The sequence below is a fragment of the Panthera leo genome, chromosome F2 (assembly GCF_018350215.1).
Source record: "Panthera leo isolate Ple1 chromosome F2, P.leo_Ple1_pat1.1, whole genome shotgun sequence".
Taxonomy (NCBI): Eukaryota; Metazoa; Chordata; class Mammalia; order Carnivora; family Felidae; genus Panthera; species Panthera leo.
In genome coordinates, this window is record NC_056695.1 from 75,417,946 (window position 1) to 75,436,103 (window position 18,158).

General features: G+C 47.1%; 1 protein-coding gene across 13 annotated transcripts in view; it reads right to left on the reverse strand.

Moving 5' to 3' along the window:
* The window catches only part of ZFAT (zinc finger and AT-hook domain containing), a 253,317-nt gene that overhangs the window by 156,748 nt on the left and 78,411 nt on the right, over positions 1–18,158 (reverse strand). For all 13 annotated transcript variants that reach the window (XM_042923645.1, XM_042923643.1, XM_042923651.1 and 10 more), the window contains 2 exons: positions 17,859–18,091; positions 232–319 (listed from right to left, as the gene is read on the reverse strand). In XM_042923645.1, coding sequence (XP_042779579.1) covers positions 232–319; positions 17,859–18,091 — 321 coding nt within the window. The remainder of the gene's footprint in view (positions 1–231; positions 320–17,858; positions 18,092–18,158) is intronic.

Below are 18,158 nucleotides of genomic sequence, written 5' to 3' on the forward strand. Positions count from 1 at the left end.
GGCTCAGGTCACGATCTCACGGTTCATGAGCTCAAGGCCCGTGTTTGGCTCCACGAAGCGAGGAGCGTGAACCTCGGATCCTGGTTCCCCTTCCCCTCCACCCCTCCCCCGCTCAGCACTTTCTCAAAAATAAATTAAAAACGCATTAAAAATAAATGAATGAATAAACAAATAAGTGAGTGAGACATAAGCATTTTAAAGTTAATTTCCTCTCCAAATGCATAACCTTACCAGGATGGTTGGTCTTGATATGCGACTTGATCAATCGATCTTCTGAAAAAGACTTTTCACACACAGGACAAGAATAACTCCTTTTGTCCTTAACAGAAAGAGAGCACAGTCAATTAAGCGTCCCACTTAAACCTCGGCTCCGTGGAACGTCCACCACCACCGTCACCACCACCGCCACCACGGCCAGACCACAGTGCACCTTTGCAAACGTGTGACATGCCCCTGCACCTGGCCCTCACAGCCCGGGAACACTAGCGTCTCCGCGTCAGAAGGGAGGGACGGGGCTTACGGACGAGGGTCCGGTGAAGGTGGCCGGGCCAGCAGAGGGCAGGGCTTGGCCTCGAGGTCTACCACGCAGACCGGCGCTGCTCCGCGACCCAATGCGTATTATGTCCTCCAATGCTCTCTGCGTGGTGTGGGGGGGTTTCAGAGTTATTTCACCGGGACTCACAACCACTCTCAGCGGACAGGCATTACTGAGCTCACACTGCAGATGAAGAAACCGAGGCCCAGAGGGATGAGCCCCGAGTCTGAGAGGAAGAGCGGGCGTCTGAACCGGAATGCACACAGGCCCGCCCGGGCCGCTCCTGCTACTCCCCAGGCCGCGTCCCACGGAGGTTCATGCTCCTCGCTTCGTGGATCCAGCTCCCACGAAAGGAGAAACGCTTGTGAATGATCAGGCTCTAGCTCTGCTCATCTGCCTTTTCCCTCGGCTCACTATTGGGCTAGTTCACGGGCCAACCGTCCCCAGAGGGTGGGTGTTAGGGGTTAAACCGTGTCTCCTGCAAAATCCACGTAGTGAAGTCCTAACCCCCCAGTACTTCGGAATGAAACCTCATTTGGAAAGAGGGTCACTGCAGCTGTAACTAGCTAAGAAGAAGTCATCAGGGCGGACCGCAATCCAACGGGTCTGGTGTTTGGACAGGGACCTGCACACAGGGGGATCCCACGTGGAGATGAAGGCAGAAATCCAGGTGGCGAGTCTACAAGCCAAGAAACGACGAAGATTGCTGGCGAAACGCTGGAAGCTCAGAGGGAGGCAGAGAACAGACTCTCGCTCATGGCCCTCAGGAGGAAGTAACCTCGCTGACACCTTGATCTTGGAACGCTAGCCTCCAGAACTGCGTGACCAGAAACATCGGGTGTTTATGCCACTCGGTGGTACAGGGGCTCGAGGGACGAGCGCCAGGGGTAAGCTGAGGAAGGGAAAGGTCGGCCTCTGGACTCCACCTGCTCTGCAGGGGCTCCAGACAGGTGGGAGAGGCGGCCAGACAACAGAGAGCCATGTGTACGGGTCTCACTCGTGCTCCCACCCTCGACGCGCCTGTCAGGAAAGACAACCAAGTGAGGCTGCACACGAATCACTCAGAGAAACGCCCGCAAAAACCCACAAGAAGCTTCAGAAGCGTGACCTGTGTGAACAAACTTCACAAGCCTGCAAGAACCGCAGGAGCCGTGACGGCAAGGATAGTTCCGGAAGGTGTTCCCAGTCCGCGCTCACTTGCATTTACAGAATGAACCCCCACCATTTGTTGGGCACCTGCTAGGAGCTCGGCATCGAACCAAGTGCTCTCATGTCTTAGTAAACGAACACAACCCTCAGAGCCACCCAGAAACGCAGTCAACTCAGACTAATAACAGCAGCAGCGACAGCGACCATTTCTTCCGAACTTCCTCGTCCAGAGTGCTGTGTGTTACATACCACGACCGACGGGGCATTTAGAGCCGCCCAAGGCCACACCCCCCGGAGGGCAGAGATGGGCGTCCAAGGCAGACACCCCTGTAGTCCCGAGTTCCTGCTCCTATAAGACAGTGACCAAGAGCACAGACTCAGGACTCACAGACCCCGAGCTCAAATCCTGGTTTCGCCACTTAGCTCGGGAACCCTGGCCAAGTGACTTAACCGTCCGCGCCTTGGTTTCCTCATTTGTAAAATGGCAATAAAAACCGCCTGTTGCTAGGAGGAAAAATGAAATTACAAACACACAAAGCAGACTCGCAACTTCTAGTCCAGCACGGGAGAGGCTAGAAGTTTCTACTCCATCCTAACAGTAGATGAATACGCTGAGAAAGGAACAACCCTTCTTAACCCTTAAGACATGTGAGGTCACAGGGGCAAGCCAGGGCCCCCCAACCTGAAGAGAAGGCAGAGAATCACAACTTACTGGAGCAAAATCCCACAGGCACACACCCCCCAGAAAACCGGGACCAGAGTAGGGCAACCAAGACTGGAATTGATAAGCTGCTGGAAATTCACCATGGCCAAGTAGGAGAGTTCAGCATTCCAGGGGCACCCGCTTTTGTGAGTTTTACCCCTAGGGCCTCCACCCTGTACTCACAGTGAGCATCAGAGAAAAACCCATCCTTCTGGCAGGGAGAAGGGAAAAGGAACCATTCTGAAACACGCTGGAGCATTCTATCCTTGACAACACCTGCCCCCCAGAGGAAACCAGTTCACCAGAGCCTAGCATGCCGGGGTATTATCGGAGACTAAGCTACCTGGAGGAGGAGAAGTACCCAATTCCAGCCCCCTACAGCCTTCCACACGGGAGAAAGGACAGACCCGAACCCGGCCCACTTTAGCCATCGTTACCCACCTAAGGGAGTTGGAAAAAAAAAAAAAAAAATGAGGAACACTGGTGAAGTTCATGTCCATAGGCGGAGGCTCCTGAGAGACTGAGCCCTAATCACAGGGTTACAGAATGATTCTCCTCCCCCACACCTTACCAATACATTACTAAACGCCTATTTACGGCAAGTCCTTGTACCCAGTACATCCTGTCCAGCTATGAAGGAAGAATAATATTACAAGACTCACGAAAAGGCAAAAAGCACAGTTTGAAGAGACAGAGCAAGCATCAAAAGCAGATTCAGATACGGCAAGGATTTGGGGATTATGAGACCAAGCATTTAAAACAACTTGAATGTGCACACTAAGAGTAAGAGCTGTACTGGACAAAGCAGACGGCACGTAAAGGAGAGGGGCAATGGAAGCAGAGGCGAAAATTCTCAGAACCAACAAAGAGAGGCTAGAGATCAAAACCACTGTGGCCAAAATGAAGAAAGCCTTTGATGGGCATGTTAGACTGGATACAGCTCAATCTCGGAGTCTAAGGATATCTCAAAAGAAGCCTCTAAAACTGAAAAGCAAGGGGAGCCTGGGTGGCTCAGGTCGGTTAAGCGTCCGACTTCAGCTCAGGTCATGATCTCGCAGTCTGTGGGTTCGAGCCCCGCGTCGGGCTCTGTGCTGACAGCTCAGAGCCCGGAGTCTGCTTCAGATTCTGTGTTTCCCTTTCTCTCTGCTCCTCCCCTGCTTGCTTGCTTGCTCACTCTTCTCTCTCAAAAATAAATAAATATAAAAAAGAATTTTTAAACTGAAAAGCAAGCAGAAAGATTGATGAACACAGAACAGAGTATCAAAGGGACGTGTATGTAGTAGGAACATGAGAAGAAAGAGATAAAGAAAATGAAGAAATACCTACACCAATAATGATTGAGAACTTCTCTAATATGATGTCAAACACCAAGCCACAGATCCCAAAAACTCAGAGAACATCCAGTAAGAATAATACCAAATAAACTACACCCATCATTTTCAAACTACAGAAAACCAAAGATAAAGAAAAAATACTGAAAGAAGCCAGAGGTAAAAAATAAAACCAAACAAAAAAACACCTTACCTATAGAGGAACAAAGATAAGAATTGCACCCAACTTCTCAGAAACTACACAAGCAAGAAGAGAATGGAGTGAAATGTTTACATAAAGGAAAAAACACCAACTCAGAATTCTGTGCCCTGCAAAACTACCCTTCAAACATGAAGGAGGGGCACCTGGGTGGCTAATTGTTTAAACGTCTGACTCTTGATTTTGTCTCAGGTCATGATCTCAGAGTTGTGATATCAAACGCCTCATCATGTCAGTGCAAAGCCCGCTTAAGATTCTCTCTCTCCCCTTCCCTCTGCCTCTCCCAAGCTCACCCATGTGTGCTCTGTCTTGCTCTCTCAAAAAAAAAAAAAAAAGAAAGAAAGAAAGAAAGAAAGAGGAAAAAATGAAGGAAAATACTTTCTCAGACAAACAAAATTGAAGGAATTTGTTACCACTAAGACCTGTCTTACAAGAAATATTAAAGCAACATAAAGTTAAAAAAAAAAAAGCAAACAAAGAGGAAAAAGTCAAAAGTTGATCTTCATAAAGAAAGAGCACTAGAGAAGGAAGAAGTGAAGGTAAAATAAAAGCTCTTATTTATCTTAATCTTCATTGATCTAACAGAAAGTTTGTTCAAAATAATGACTGCAACAATGTATTCAATACACATATATATGCTTATATATAAGTGAATAAATACCGGCAATGATACACAGAGTATGAAGAAGGAATTAGGATTATTTTGTTACTACAAGATACTGACACTATCCACAGTGTAGAACAGTGCTATCTGAAAGCTAACTTGGATTCTACGTAAATGTATGCTGCAAGTTCTAGGGTAAACACTAGCAAAAGTTAAAAAAAAAAAAAATTGTAAGTGATAAGCTAAGAAAGGAAAGAAAATGAAACCATATGAAATGCCCAGTTAAAACTACAAAAGGCAGAAAAGAACAAGAGTAGAAGATAAGAAACAGAAAACAAGGGCAACAAACAGAAAACAGTAACAAATATGGTAACTATTAATTCAACTGTATCAGGGGCGCCTGGGTGGCGCAGTCAGTTAAGCGTCGGACTTCAGCCAGGTCACGATCTCGCGGTCTGTGAGTTCGAGCCCCGCGTCAGGCTCTGGGCTGATGGCTCGGAGCCTGGAGCCTGTTTCCGATTCTGTGTCTCCCTCTCTCTCTGCCCCTCCCCCGTTCATGCTCCGTTCATGCTCTGTCTCTCTCTGTCCCAAAAATAAATTAAAAACGTTGAAAAAAAAAATTTAATAATTCAACTGTATCAATAATCACTTTGGACATCAATGATCTAAACTGCACCAATTAAGAGATTACCAAACTGGGGTGCCTGGGTGGCTCAGTCGGTTAAGCATCCGACTTCGGCTCAGGTCATGATCTCACGGTTCGTGGGTTTGAGCCCCACATCGGGCTCTGTGCTGACAGCTCAGAGCCTGGAGCCTGCTTCGGATTCTGTGTCTCCCTCTCTCTCTGTTTTTCCTCTGCTCGTTCTCTGTCTGTCTCTCAAAAATAAATAAACGTTAAAAAAAATTAAAAAAAAAAAAAAGAGATTACCAAACTGGATCAAAAAACAAGATTCAGCTATATGTTGGCTCTACGAAGCCCACCTTAAATTTAAAGACACATACAGATTAAAAGAAAATAGATGGAGAAAGATATACCATGCTAACACTCATCAAAAGAAACAGGAAGTAGCTTGCTAATTTAAGAGAGAACAGACTTCAGAGGTGGTTATCAGTGATAAAAAGGGGCATTACCTAATGTTGAAGGAATCAATTCTCTAAGAAGACATAATCATCCTTAACATGCGTGCATCTAACAACAGAGTCAAAAAGCATGAGGCAAAAATGGTAGAATGGCAAAAGGAGAAATAAACAAATCTACTGTCTTAGCTGGAGACTTCAACACCCCTCTCTCAGAAACGGACAGAGCCAGCAGGCAGAAAGTCAGTGCGGACATGGCTGAACTCAACAACACAGTTGAATTCAATCAATCAACTGGGTAAAGTGACATCCATAGACTACTTTATTTAACAACAGCAGAATACACGTTCTTCTCAAGGTCACACAGAACGTTCACCAAAACAGACCACATTCTAGACCATAAAACAGCCCTCAACAAATTCAAAAGAACAGAAACCATAGAGTGTTTGCTCACAATGGGTTAAACTAGTAATCAATAAAGAAAGATAGCTAAGACTATATCAAAATATGTACATATTAAATAATATACTTTTAATAACATGAGTTAAAGAAGAAATCACAAGAAAAAATTTTTTTAATATTTTAAACTAAATAAAAATGAAAACACAACTTCTCAAAATATATGGAAAGCAATGAAAGCTGTACTTGGAGGGAAATCTATATAGCACTGAATGTATAATATTAGAAAAGAAGATCTAAAATCAATCATTTTAAACTTCCACCTTAGGAAAGTAGAAAAGATGACTAACTTAAACCCAGGTTAAGCATAAGAGAAAAATATGAAAAATTAGAGCAGAAACCAATTAAATTAAAAACAGGAAATCAATAGAGAAAAATCAACAAGACCAAAAGTTGGTTCTTTGAAAAGATCAATAAAATCATTAAGCCTCTAGCCAGTCTAACTAGGCAAAAGGGAGGGCAGAAGCCACTAACATCAGAAATGAAAAAGGGGACATACTACAGATCCCATGAACATTACAAAGGTAGTAAAGGGATACCATGAACAATGTTATGCCCACAAATTTGACAACCTAGATGAAACAAACCAATTCCTTAAAAGACACAATCTGCCAAAATTCATGCCAAAAGAAATAATCATAATAGGCCTATCTCTACTTAAGAAACTGAATCAATAATTAATAATTTTCCAACAGGAAAAGCATCAAGACTAGATGTGTCTACCAAACACATAAGGCACAAAGTATACCAATTCTCTACAATCTCTTTTAGAAAACAGAAGCAGAGGAATTACTTCCTAACTCATTCTATGAGGCCAGCATTACCCTAATGGCAAAAATAGACAAAAACATTTTAAGAAAAGTAAATTACAGACCAATATCTCTCATGAACAGAGAGGCAAAAATCCTCACCAAACCTTAGCACATCAAACCCAACAATGTATAATAAGATCTGTATACCCCAAATGGGATGGGGAGCCTGGGTAGCTCAGTCAGTTAAGCATCTGACTCTCTGATTTCAGCTCAGGTCATGATCTCATAGTTTATGAGTTCAAGCCTCACATCAGGCTCTGCACTGACAGCAGAGAGCCTGCCTGGGATTCTCTCTCTTCCTCTCTCTCTGCCCCTCCCCTGCTCATGCTCTCCCTCATTCTCTCTCAAAATAAGTAAACTTTAAAAACAACAACAAAAGAACTATACACCACAACCAAGTGGGATTTATCCCTGGTAGGCAAGGCTGACTCAACATTCTAAAATCAAATAATATAATCTATCACACCAACAGGCTAAGAAATAAAAATCACATGCTCATATCAACAGTAGCAGAAAAAGAATTTCATAAAATGCAACACCCATTCATGACAGACAATCTCAGTAAACTAGGAAGAGGGAGGAACTGCCTCAACTTTAGACAAAGATTATCTACAAAACACTTACAGCTAACATCATACTTAATAGTGAGAGGAACTGGATGTTTTCCCACTATGATTAGATTAGATTAAGGCAAGAATGTCATCTCCCAATACTCCTTTCAACACTGTACTGAAGTCCTAGCTAAAGCAATAAGGCAAGAAAAGGAAATAAAGACATACACGTCAGGAAAAAAGAGATAAAACTGTCTTTGTTTGCAGATGACATAATCATCTATGTAGAAAATCTGGAAGAATAGATAAAAAAAAAAAAAAAAAAACTCCTGGAACTAATAAGCAATCATTACAGCAAGGTTACAAGATAAAAAGTTAATGCACAAAAGTCAATTGCTATCCTATATATCAGCAATGAATAAGTGGAATCTGGAATCAAAAATGATACCATTTATATGAGCACCACGCACAACTGAAATGCTTAGGTATAAATGTAACAAAATATGTACAAGATCTATGTGAGAAAAACTACAAAATGCTGATGAAAGAAATCAAAGAAAAAAAAAGTAGAAAGCTATCCCATGTTCATGGACAGGAAGACTCGATATGGTTAAGATGTCAGTTCTTCAAAACTGGATCTATATATAGAGTCAATGCAACCCCAACCAAAATCCCAGCAAGTTATTCTATGGTTATGGAAAAATTGCCTGTAAAGCTTATACAGAGAGGCAAAAACAAAAACAGAATAGCCAACACAATATTGGAGGAGAAAAACAAAGCTGGAAGATTGACACTACTCAACTTCATGATTTATCATAAAGCAACAATGATGAAGACAGTGTGGCACTGGTAAAAAAAAATAGACAGCAGATCAGTGAAAGAGAATAGAGCCCAGTCAACTGATCTTTGACACAGCAGCAAATACTATACAAGTGAGCAAGGACAGTTTTCTCAACAAATGATGCTAGAACAACTGGACAGCCAAAATGACAGACACACATCTTACAGTCTTCCACAAATATTAACTCGTTGTGGATCACAGACCTAAATGTAAAACACAAAACTATAAAACTCCTAGAATGCACACAAGCAAACCTAGTTGGGGGCGCCTGGGTGCCTGGGTGACTCAGGTCATGATCTCGCAGTTTGTGAGTTCAAGCCCCGTGTCAGACTCTGTGCTGACAGCTCAGAGCCTGGAGCCTGCTTCGGATTCTGTGTCTCCCCCTCTCTCTGCCCCTCCCCTGCTTACACTCTGTGTCTCTCTGTCTCTCAATAACAAATAAACATTAAAAAAAAAATTTTTTTTAAAGAAAAAAAAAAAAGAAAACCTAGATGGCCTTGAATATGATAATGACTTGTTAGATACAACAAAAGGCCCAATCCATGAAAGACTGAATCGATAAACTGGGCTTCATTAAAATTAAATTTTCTGCTCTATGACAGATGGTGTCAAGAGAAGAAAAAAAAAAGTCACAGAATGAGAGAAGATATTTGCCAAAGATATATCTGATAAAGGACTCTTAGCCAAAATATGCAAAGAACTCTTCAAAGTCAACAATAAAAAAAAAATTTTAAACAAGCCAAAGACCTAGACAGCTCACCAAAGTAAGTAAATGAGAAGACGCTCCACATCATATGTCATCAGGAAACGCAAATTAAAGCAAGAATGAGATACTACTATAGACCTGTTAGAATGGCCCAAGTCCATAATACTGACAAACAGATACACTGTGGCACAACCAAACAATGGAATATACTCAGGACTAAAAAGAAATGAGCCTTCACGCCATGAAAAGATGGGGAAGAAACTTACATGCGTGTAACTAAGTGAAAGAAGGCAGTGTGAAAGGCCACATGCTATAGGATTCCAACTGTATGACATTCTGGAAAAAGAACGATGCAGAAAGTAAAAGGGTCCACAGTGGCCAGAATGCAGGGGGAAGGGAGGGATGAACAGGCGGGCAAGGAGAATTTTAGGTCAGTGAAACTACTCTGCATGGTGGACGCACGTCATGATCCATTTGTCCAAACCCTCCGAACGTACAGCACCAAGAGGGAGCCTTAATGTAATTAACTCCAGACTCTGGGTGTGACTAGTGTGTCAATGCCCGTTCACTGATTACAACAAAGGTACCACCGTGGTGTGGGATGTCAGTCGTGGGGAAGGTAGTGCACGTTTGGGGACAGAGAAATCTCTGCACTTTCCGCTCAATTTGCAGTGAACCTAAAACTGTTCTAAACAATAAAGTTTGAGACAACACACATAGAGTGCTTAGAACAGAGCCTGGCCTATGGTGAGCACTCAACAAATCTGAAAGACTCCGCTGCTGTGGCTGCCGCATTGCTATCAATGCAACTCAGCCTCAGACACCAGACTTTCTTGGGGGCTAACGCAGCCTGGGAGTCTCCAAGAGGGAACTGAGCCAGCACCCTCCCAAATTCCTTTGTGGTTTAGTTGCTGCCGTTGCGGAACCTCTCCTGAGGGTGGTGCTCCCCAGAGCATACTCAGGAGAAGGGTATTTAAAAACAAAAACAAAACCTAATAAAGTCCCCCTGAACCACCAAAAGGTCTGGATGCACTTCCCACAAAACACCTGGGTTCCAAGCAATGTCTGCCAAGCTCAGGGGTCCCAGGGGTCCGGGCAGCTCCAGGGAAGCTGCCCTGAGCTTTGCACGCAGCCAATGCCACAGACTTCCACGCAGGCTACATCGTGGGCTCAGGGCTGCTCGGGATGTTTCTGTCGCTGTCCTCCTCTGCCCTTGACCCTTCCAGGTCACTCCATCACTCCCTGGGTCTGCACACGGGAACTCGTGCTCACAGACCGTTTGGAAAGACGCCACTGGGCCTGGTGCACGTCCTGGAGGAGGCCTGTCAGCTGCCCCCGGTGCCCTCATCAGCAGAGATGATGGAGGAGTTCAGAAGGGCTTTGAAGGAGTTTACAGTGATCTCCCCTGAGTCCTTGCTATTTGATTTTTTTTTCTTTTAATCTCTGATAGTCTGAAAGCAATTTATCTTAGAGCTTATCAGGGCCCCTCATTTCTTGATGTCTTTGAAGATTGTCAGAAGGACACAGGCGGTGGGAAAGGGTGCTGGGAGGAGGGCGCACTCTTAGGACTCATTTATTTCTTTTTTCGACCTCAGTTCCGTGCCGGAGATGAAAACCCAAACTGACACAGCAAACTTAAAAAGAGCGGTTGTTAAAAGAGTTCCCGGCAGAGGCGGAGACGGAGAGGCCCGTGCGGTAATAATGACGGTCAAGGAGCCCAGACCTCGGAGTTTGTTTGCTCTGGTGGAAACGGCCTTCAAAGCAACACAGGACCCTTTGAAAGAAGAAAGGCATCAGCTAGAGTCTGTGGCCACAGTGTGGGGCGCAGGAGTAGCCCCAGGGCTTGGGCGTAGGCTCAGGCCCTGGCTCTCTGCCTGGGTGAACCTCACCTTGGTCAACAGCTCTGCAGCAGGTGCCCTGGCCCCCAGAGCAACTGGGCAGTTCTCAAGTCTGAAACTAGCAGTGGGTGGAGAACAGCAAACCTGCCCCTGCCACCAAGGGAATTCACTATCGCATCATTACCACTCCTATAAAATATCTGACATCAGGACGCCTGGGTGGTTCGGTCGGTTACGTGCCCGACTTGATTTCGGCTCAGGTCACGATCTCAGGGTTTGCGGGTCGAGCCCTACTTGGGATTCTCTCTTTCTCTTTCCCTCTCTCAAAATAAATAAATAGGCTTTAAAAAAAGAACAAAAACTAAAATAAAATATTTGATATCAAGTTCAAAAAATAAGGTGGGAGACTGCACTCTGACCAATTTCTCAGGAATAAAAGGCTATGGTTATGGGATCTGCTGTCCTCCATGGACTCACTCGTTCATTCCTCAGACGTTCCAAGGGCCCCTGTTACGTGCCAGGCATTGCGCGGAGGACAGAGGTGTGAGGCACTGGCCCTGGCCTCAAGGGGCCCGTGAGCCACTGGGAACTGCCAACACACAGAGGCAGAAGGTATGACGAAGGCAGAAAAGGTGACCCATTTCTGAAGGCAGAAATGGGGACTGATTTGAACAAGCTAGATAAAAGCCCCAAACGTGCTCCATTTAGAAGGTCGACTCTAGGATCATCCTGTCCGCTGAAAGCAGTTCTGTTGTGTCAGGCCATGCCCTCCAATTCTGCACACTGGCCTTGCTCACGGAAGCTGCATTTTCCGCCCAGGAAGCTCTGCCAGCCCTAGGTCCCCAGGGCTGCGGATAAATGCCCAAACACGGCGACACAGAAACAAACGGTCTGCGATCACAGAGGAAAAGTCCATCTGGCTCCCGGCCCTTGGAAAAGGAAAACCTCATATCCAATCGCTTTAGTTCAATAATATTTTCCTCCACTAAAAAAAAAAAAAAAAAAAAAAAAAATGACAAATCCATTTATTTCCAGAAAGATCCAGAGGGTGGGTTCCTCTACTTTCTCTGTGTTTTCTTGACAAGATATTATTTTACTTTACCTCCAGCAAGTACATGCAAGATGTTTTAAATATGTGTACCCTTGTAGCCAAAAACAGACCAAGCACTTTTCAAAGACCGGGCAAGCGCTAATTTCAAACATGTGCCAAGAGACCACCACGCCCTGGATGGATGGACGGAGGCGTCCTCCACCGGCCCAATACTACCGCTCTCCTCCTCCTGCTAACTGAGAAGGACGAGCTAGCTCAGACCCGCCTCTCCCCTGGACACCTGGACCTGTGCCGCGGCCCTCACATCCGTCATCCCCGAGTCCCCACAGCAAGCCTGGAGCGCTTCGCAGAAGCGAACTCTCAGAGAAGTTCGGAAGCGAAGCCACAGCCTTGCGAGGGGCGGAGTCAGCACGTGACACCAAAACGTGCCCGTTCCCAAGGGCGGGCGGGCTTGTGGCTGCCACGGCGCCCTCAGATCGGATGGATACCTGTGAGGTATTCTTGGAGAGCGCCCAAGCTGGAGATAAAGGGAAAAGACTGACATATCCTGAGCAGTCACCATCTGCTCTGTTTCCTGCCATCTCAATCGTGTCCATCAGGAGGGACTGAAGGCGCAGATTCCCAGGTCCCCCTCAATTTACAGAGGGGGCAAGAGCCCGGCGACCTGTCACCCCATGTGATTCTGATTCAGGGTGTCATGAGTTACATCAGCTGGGTCAGCAACTTACCAACTGCTTTCCTGGGACCCACAGGGGCCACCCGTTTGGCAACGTCACACACGCTGACACGTACACACACTGAGACGTGGAAACAAAGGCCTCAGGAAACAAAACTTAACCCTGGGTCAGGGTGAGTAAGACTGGTGGTTTCTATTTTATTCTACTGAACTTCATTCTTAAGATATGCTCACTAGTTGTGCTCAACTTACTAGTTGAAATCCATTGATTTCACAACTATCCAAATGGACCATGACCTAGGGACTGAAAAAACTGACCTGAGTGTTCTACATATATATACTTTTTCAAGTTTATTTATTTTGAGAGAGAGAGAGAGCCATGGGAGGGGCAGAGAGAGAGGGAAAGAGAGAGAGTGAGAATCCCAAGCAGGCTCTACACTGTCATAGTACAGAGACTATGCGGGGATTGAACTCACAAACTGTGAGATCGTGACCTGTGCTGAAATCAAGAGCCACTCAGCACCCCTACATAGATTTTCTAATTTACTCGCCACAACCCCAAGGGGCAGGAGATGGTACCTAATTTTCGTGTTACAGCTGAAAAAGCAGAGGCTCGGCAAACGCCCAAGATCACAGGGGTGGAGACAAGGTCTGAGCTACAGCACGTCACAACCCAAAGCCCGCGGCACTTCATCACCGCCGGGTTCTCCTAAGTCTCCCCTGCACAAAGTCTGCACAGTGCTGTAAAAAGTGGGCTTGCTCCGGCAGCATCATTAACTGCCTCCCCTGACTGGCTCTCCACACGACCTAGATGCCAATACATCCCGGACACTAAGTCACAACATCTGGTTGCTCAAGAGAAGGAGGGTCTGCAAGGAGAGACTATATTACATGCAGTCACACCTTCTGATCATTGGGTGCATCATCAGCTAAGAAATGGTGGAGAGTAGGGGCGCCCGGGTGGCTCAGTTGGCTGAGCGTTCGACTTCGGCTCAGGTCATAATCTCGCGGTTCGTGGGCTCGACCCCGCGTCGGGCTCTGAGCTGTCAGTTCGGAGCCTGCAGCCTGCTTCGGATTCTGTGTCTCCCTCTCTCTCTGCCCCTCCCCCACTCTCACTCTGTCTCTGTCTTTCGAAAAATGAATAAACATTAAAAAAAATGAAAAAAGAAAAAAAAGAAATGGTGGAGAGCCACAGAAATAGGAACTCAGCCAAATTATCCCAGACTCCTATTACAACTGGGATGGACCTGGATGGAGGCCCATTGGGGGGGCAGGGGGTCAATCTGAAATCTCCTTAATTTTGCACCGCGTGGGAATCTGTGTTGAAAACGCGTAAGTGTTGGGTCAAATGCAAAAGCCCAACCAGACTCTTGACACACCTGGCCCATCTCCCTGGGTCACAGGTAAGGGAACCAAGCCCCAGGCCGAGGTGAGGTCACACAACACCACTCTCCCAACTCAGGTAGACCCTTCCCTGACCAGAGTCCTTGGCTCGGCACCTTTACATCACGAAGCTCACTTGTGCTACCTTGTGGGACCCTCACCGCGACCCTGAGAAAGCACGTATGTTTATATATATACAAAGTGCCAGCCAGGCCGAGCCACAGACATCGAAAGCAGATTAGTGGCTGCCTAGGGCTTGGGGAGGGCAAGGAAGCAGTGCAAGCTAATGGAAGATCTCCCCACCAGGGCAACGTTGGCCTCATTACAGAAATAATTTACAGGCTCAAAAGACAAATGGTGTCTAAAATCAAGATACCGGAGCCCGTTTTCATACATGATGCCATCTGACTACATCGGCAATATAGTCCCAATGATTCACGGGAAACGCTGTCAATATCCTGGTGGGAATACAGAAGGTTTCCCCTTGTGTGCTGCCTCTCTGCTTGCCTCTCTCGTGGCCAAAGCCTACTCATCAAGCTCGGAACCCCTCCTCCGGGCAGCCCTCTACCTCGGCCGGGACCTCTCTGGGGCGGAGTGGGAGGAGGAGGGCGCTCTGTGTTCGCCTCACTTCCCTCCCTCATTGCCATACCGCCATTACTGTCCCCTTGCTTGTCCTCCCGTGCAACAAAGAGCACCTTGAAGACAGACCCCGGGTCTCACTCACATCCGAAGCCCCAACGCCTGGCACGTAGACTGCGGCGCCTCTGACCTGTGTCGCGAGCTTCAGAGCAGCAGTAGCACATTTACCTTCAGAAGTGTCTCAAATGGGAGCTCCCATGAGGCTTAGTTGGTCAAGCATCTGGCTCTTGATTTCAGCTCAGGTCATCATCTCACGGTTCGTGGGATCGAGCCCCGTGTCTGGCTCTGTGCTGACAGCGTGGAGCCTGCTTAGGATTCTCTCTCCCCCTTCTCTCTCTGCCCCACCCTTGCTCGCACACTCTCTCTCTAAACAAATAAACATTTTTTAAAAAGTGTCTCAAATGGAAGAACTGCAAATATTGGGGGGGAGGGAATAGATCAAACAACAACGTCTAAGAAAACACGAGTGTTCATGAGAATCACGAGAACACCCTGTTTTTATAAGGTCAACAGAGCCACACTCCCTTACTCCCGCTCCTCTCTTGCAGTAACGTTCAGGGACGTTTCGTTGTTGTGGCACAAGACACAGCACGGATAGTATCAACACAGCCCCCGCTCTGATGGGACAAAGTGTACCCCCACCACGTCCCTTCCAACAGTGTGCAAGTGTCCCAGAGGCCCCTCAGAAGGACGTGGCTGCCGTTCATGACCCACCATGCAGCGTGGGCAGTGACAGGAGCGTGGCTCACAGATAAGCACGCAGGCCTGAGCTCCGCCCACCCTGACGGCCAGCGTGATGGGGGGCAAGCTACCGAATGATCTCACAGAGAGGGCTCCTGATCCGCCCCGGGGAGGAAATAATCCCACCTCCCGGAAGAGGTATGAGAGTAAAGATTCGAGGGTCCAGACCACAGGACGAAACAGAAACTGTTCCTTCCCTTCTTCAGCACCCACTTCCCCAGCTGCCTCAGGTGTCCACAGTAGGGAGAGAAGCCTCTCAGAAGGAAGAGTTGCAACCACAGGGAGTTGGAAAGAGAAGCTTCTCTAAGTGCTGGATTATCAAGATAAAGGAAAGCATGTGAAATTGGGGCTTAAGATCTCAGGACATGTTCCCGACATGGCCCTGCTGACCCTGAGGACCAGGGATGTGGCCAGAAGGCTGAGTACCAGCATCCAGAGGCAAGAAAAGCCTGGGCTGGACCTGGGTCCCTCTGACACACGCGACAGGCAAGGAAAATGGGTACAGGATAAACAGGCGGCCGCACACACTGCCGAGCTCTTTCCCAGCCTCCTCCTCGGGGTCGACCTTCAGCCTCCATTTCAAAGTCTCTCAGGGCAGAACAACAAGACCCAACATGATAATTACAGTAAGTAATAGCAATTGTTAATAGTCAACGGCACAAGGTGCTTACTCCTCGTCAGGCATTGTTCTAAAACGTTTACGCATGTTCTCTCACTTCACCTTCCCCTGAGGATGGGTAAACCGAGGCATGGGGCAGTTACATGACTCATCCTGAAGTCGGATGCACGGTAAATGGGGGAGCCAGAGTTTAAAACACACGGTCTGGTTCCTGGTCTTCACTGCTACCCTCCAAGGCTGCCCCAGCACCCTGTCCTCACGTCGCCCTCACTCAGCTCCTGGCTTCATGTGCGTTTCTAGCAAAGTCATAGCCATGATTTCTGCCACCCCGGTTTTCTCCACCCTAAGATGGTACAGGAATCAACACCAATCTAACAGCTCTTCTGGAAGGAAACAGAAGGGTGTGCCTTCATGCGCTATCCAGAAAGAGGGACAGAGAACATGTGCTAAGAGGTCCCAGGTCACATGTAGTAGCAAGCACACAGTCGACAGCACAATCGCTGCTCCGGGTTCTTGCTCCAGAACTTTCCAGGTTATCCTCCCAGTAACCCTAGGAGATCTATCTACACACACAAACACATGCGTACATCTGTGCTCTGCCATTTGCAGGCATGTATAATACACGCACGTATACACGTGCGTATGTGTGAGTTTAACACGTGCAGTCTGTGCATGTACGTGTATACACACGTGTGCGTGTATAAAATGGACATACACTGGGGCGCCCAGGTGGCTCAGTCGGTTAAGCATCCGACTTCAGCTCAGGTCATGATCTCGCGGTCCGTGAGTTCGAGCCCCACGTCGGGCTCTGTGCTAACAGCTTGGAGCCTGGAGCCTGCTTCGGATTCTGTGTGTGTCTCTCTCTCTGCCCCTCCCCACCTCACACTCTGCCCCTCTCTGTCTCTCAAAAATGGATAAACATTAAAAAAATTATTTTTTAAATGGACATATACTTCTTCATAGATATTTTATACAGAAAGGCTACCAAATCTCAGAAAGGACAAGTGACTTGTCCCAACACCCACAGCCGGTGCAAGTGCTGGAGGCAGTATCAGAACCCGGGCATCTAACCCTAAAGCATGGGCTCTGACCCACCCACTATACCTACAGCACCCTGACTTCACCCTTAGTGACCAACTGCTACAGCATGGGTGATCTTTGTGCCAGAACAGAGTGGAAGCAGGCCCAGCTTCTGAAGCCTCCTTCTGAGCCCAGCCGTCTGTGATATAAAAAGGAAAGCCATTAACGCAGAACCACGCCTGGGGCCAGCTGTGCCTCCTTTATCACGTGAACAAGGCTCAAACCACTCTCGGGTGTCAGCCCCTTGAGTTACATGAGAATTTGCAAAACTAAACAGTCATTCATTGTGTTACGTCACTTTCCACCAAAGAATTAAACACACTTCACCATTATGAATACGGACAGCATCTTGGCTTAAACGATCGCCTTTCTGTTTTTAAATAAGAGCGCTTCACAGACAATCCCTCACAGAGAGTCGACAACAAGTAACACAAGAGGACACCAGCGTCATGGACATTTACCGCGCTCTCCCCGTGAACCAGACACTGCCCCCCGCCCCGCGGGCACCACGGCATGTAACCTCTCAACGGCCAGGGGCAGCTCTTCCTACTGCCACTTCTGTTGCTGATGATTCCTTACGATGTCACTTAAGAAAGCCTTGCTTTCGTTCCACGCTGTAGATCTTCCTTCCAGAGGTTTTCTCTGATGCTGAACAGTGGGCCCAGAAAGCAAATCTGTTCCGCCTCATCATTTTGCAACGTATCTGAGACTCTGCCTGTGGAGGGGGTCCCGGGGCGAAGCCTCCTGGGAAGGACGCTCGCGTGCAGGGCTCACGGGGAAGCGGGGCACCTTCCCATGCGCACAAAGGTTAGAAAGCAGTGGGCAGCGGGGGCAGACAAGCTGCTGCCCGGGCTTACTACTTACCAGTTCTGTGTGAACTTTAAGATGTGCCTGCAGCTTGTATTTATCTGGAGTTGAGTAGTTGCAGCCATCGGTGGGACACTTCAGCAGGACGTTACTGTGTTTCTGAATAACGTGGCGTTTAAGGCAGTTTTTGGTGATGGAGGAATAATGGCACTGGGAGCAGTGATACAGGTGCTCCCGGGTGTGGGTGCGCACGTGCATGTCAAAGTGCACTTGGTACCAAAAAAGTTTGCCTAAAAAAATATCGTCACGTGAGAACAAGGAAGCTTCTTTCAGACTGGATTTGATTTTTCTCATTAT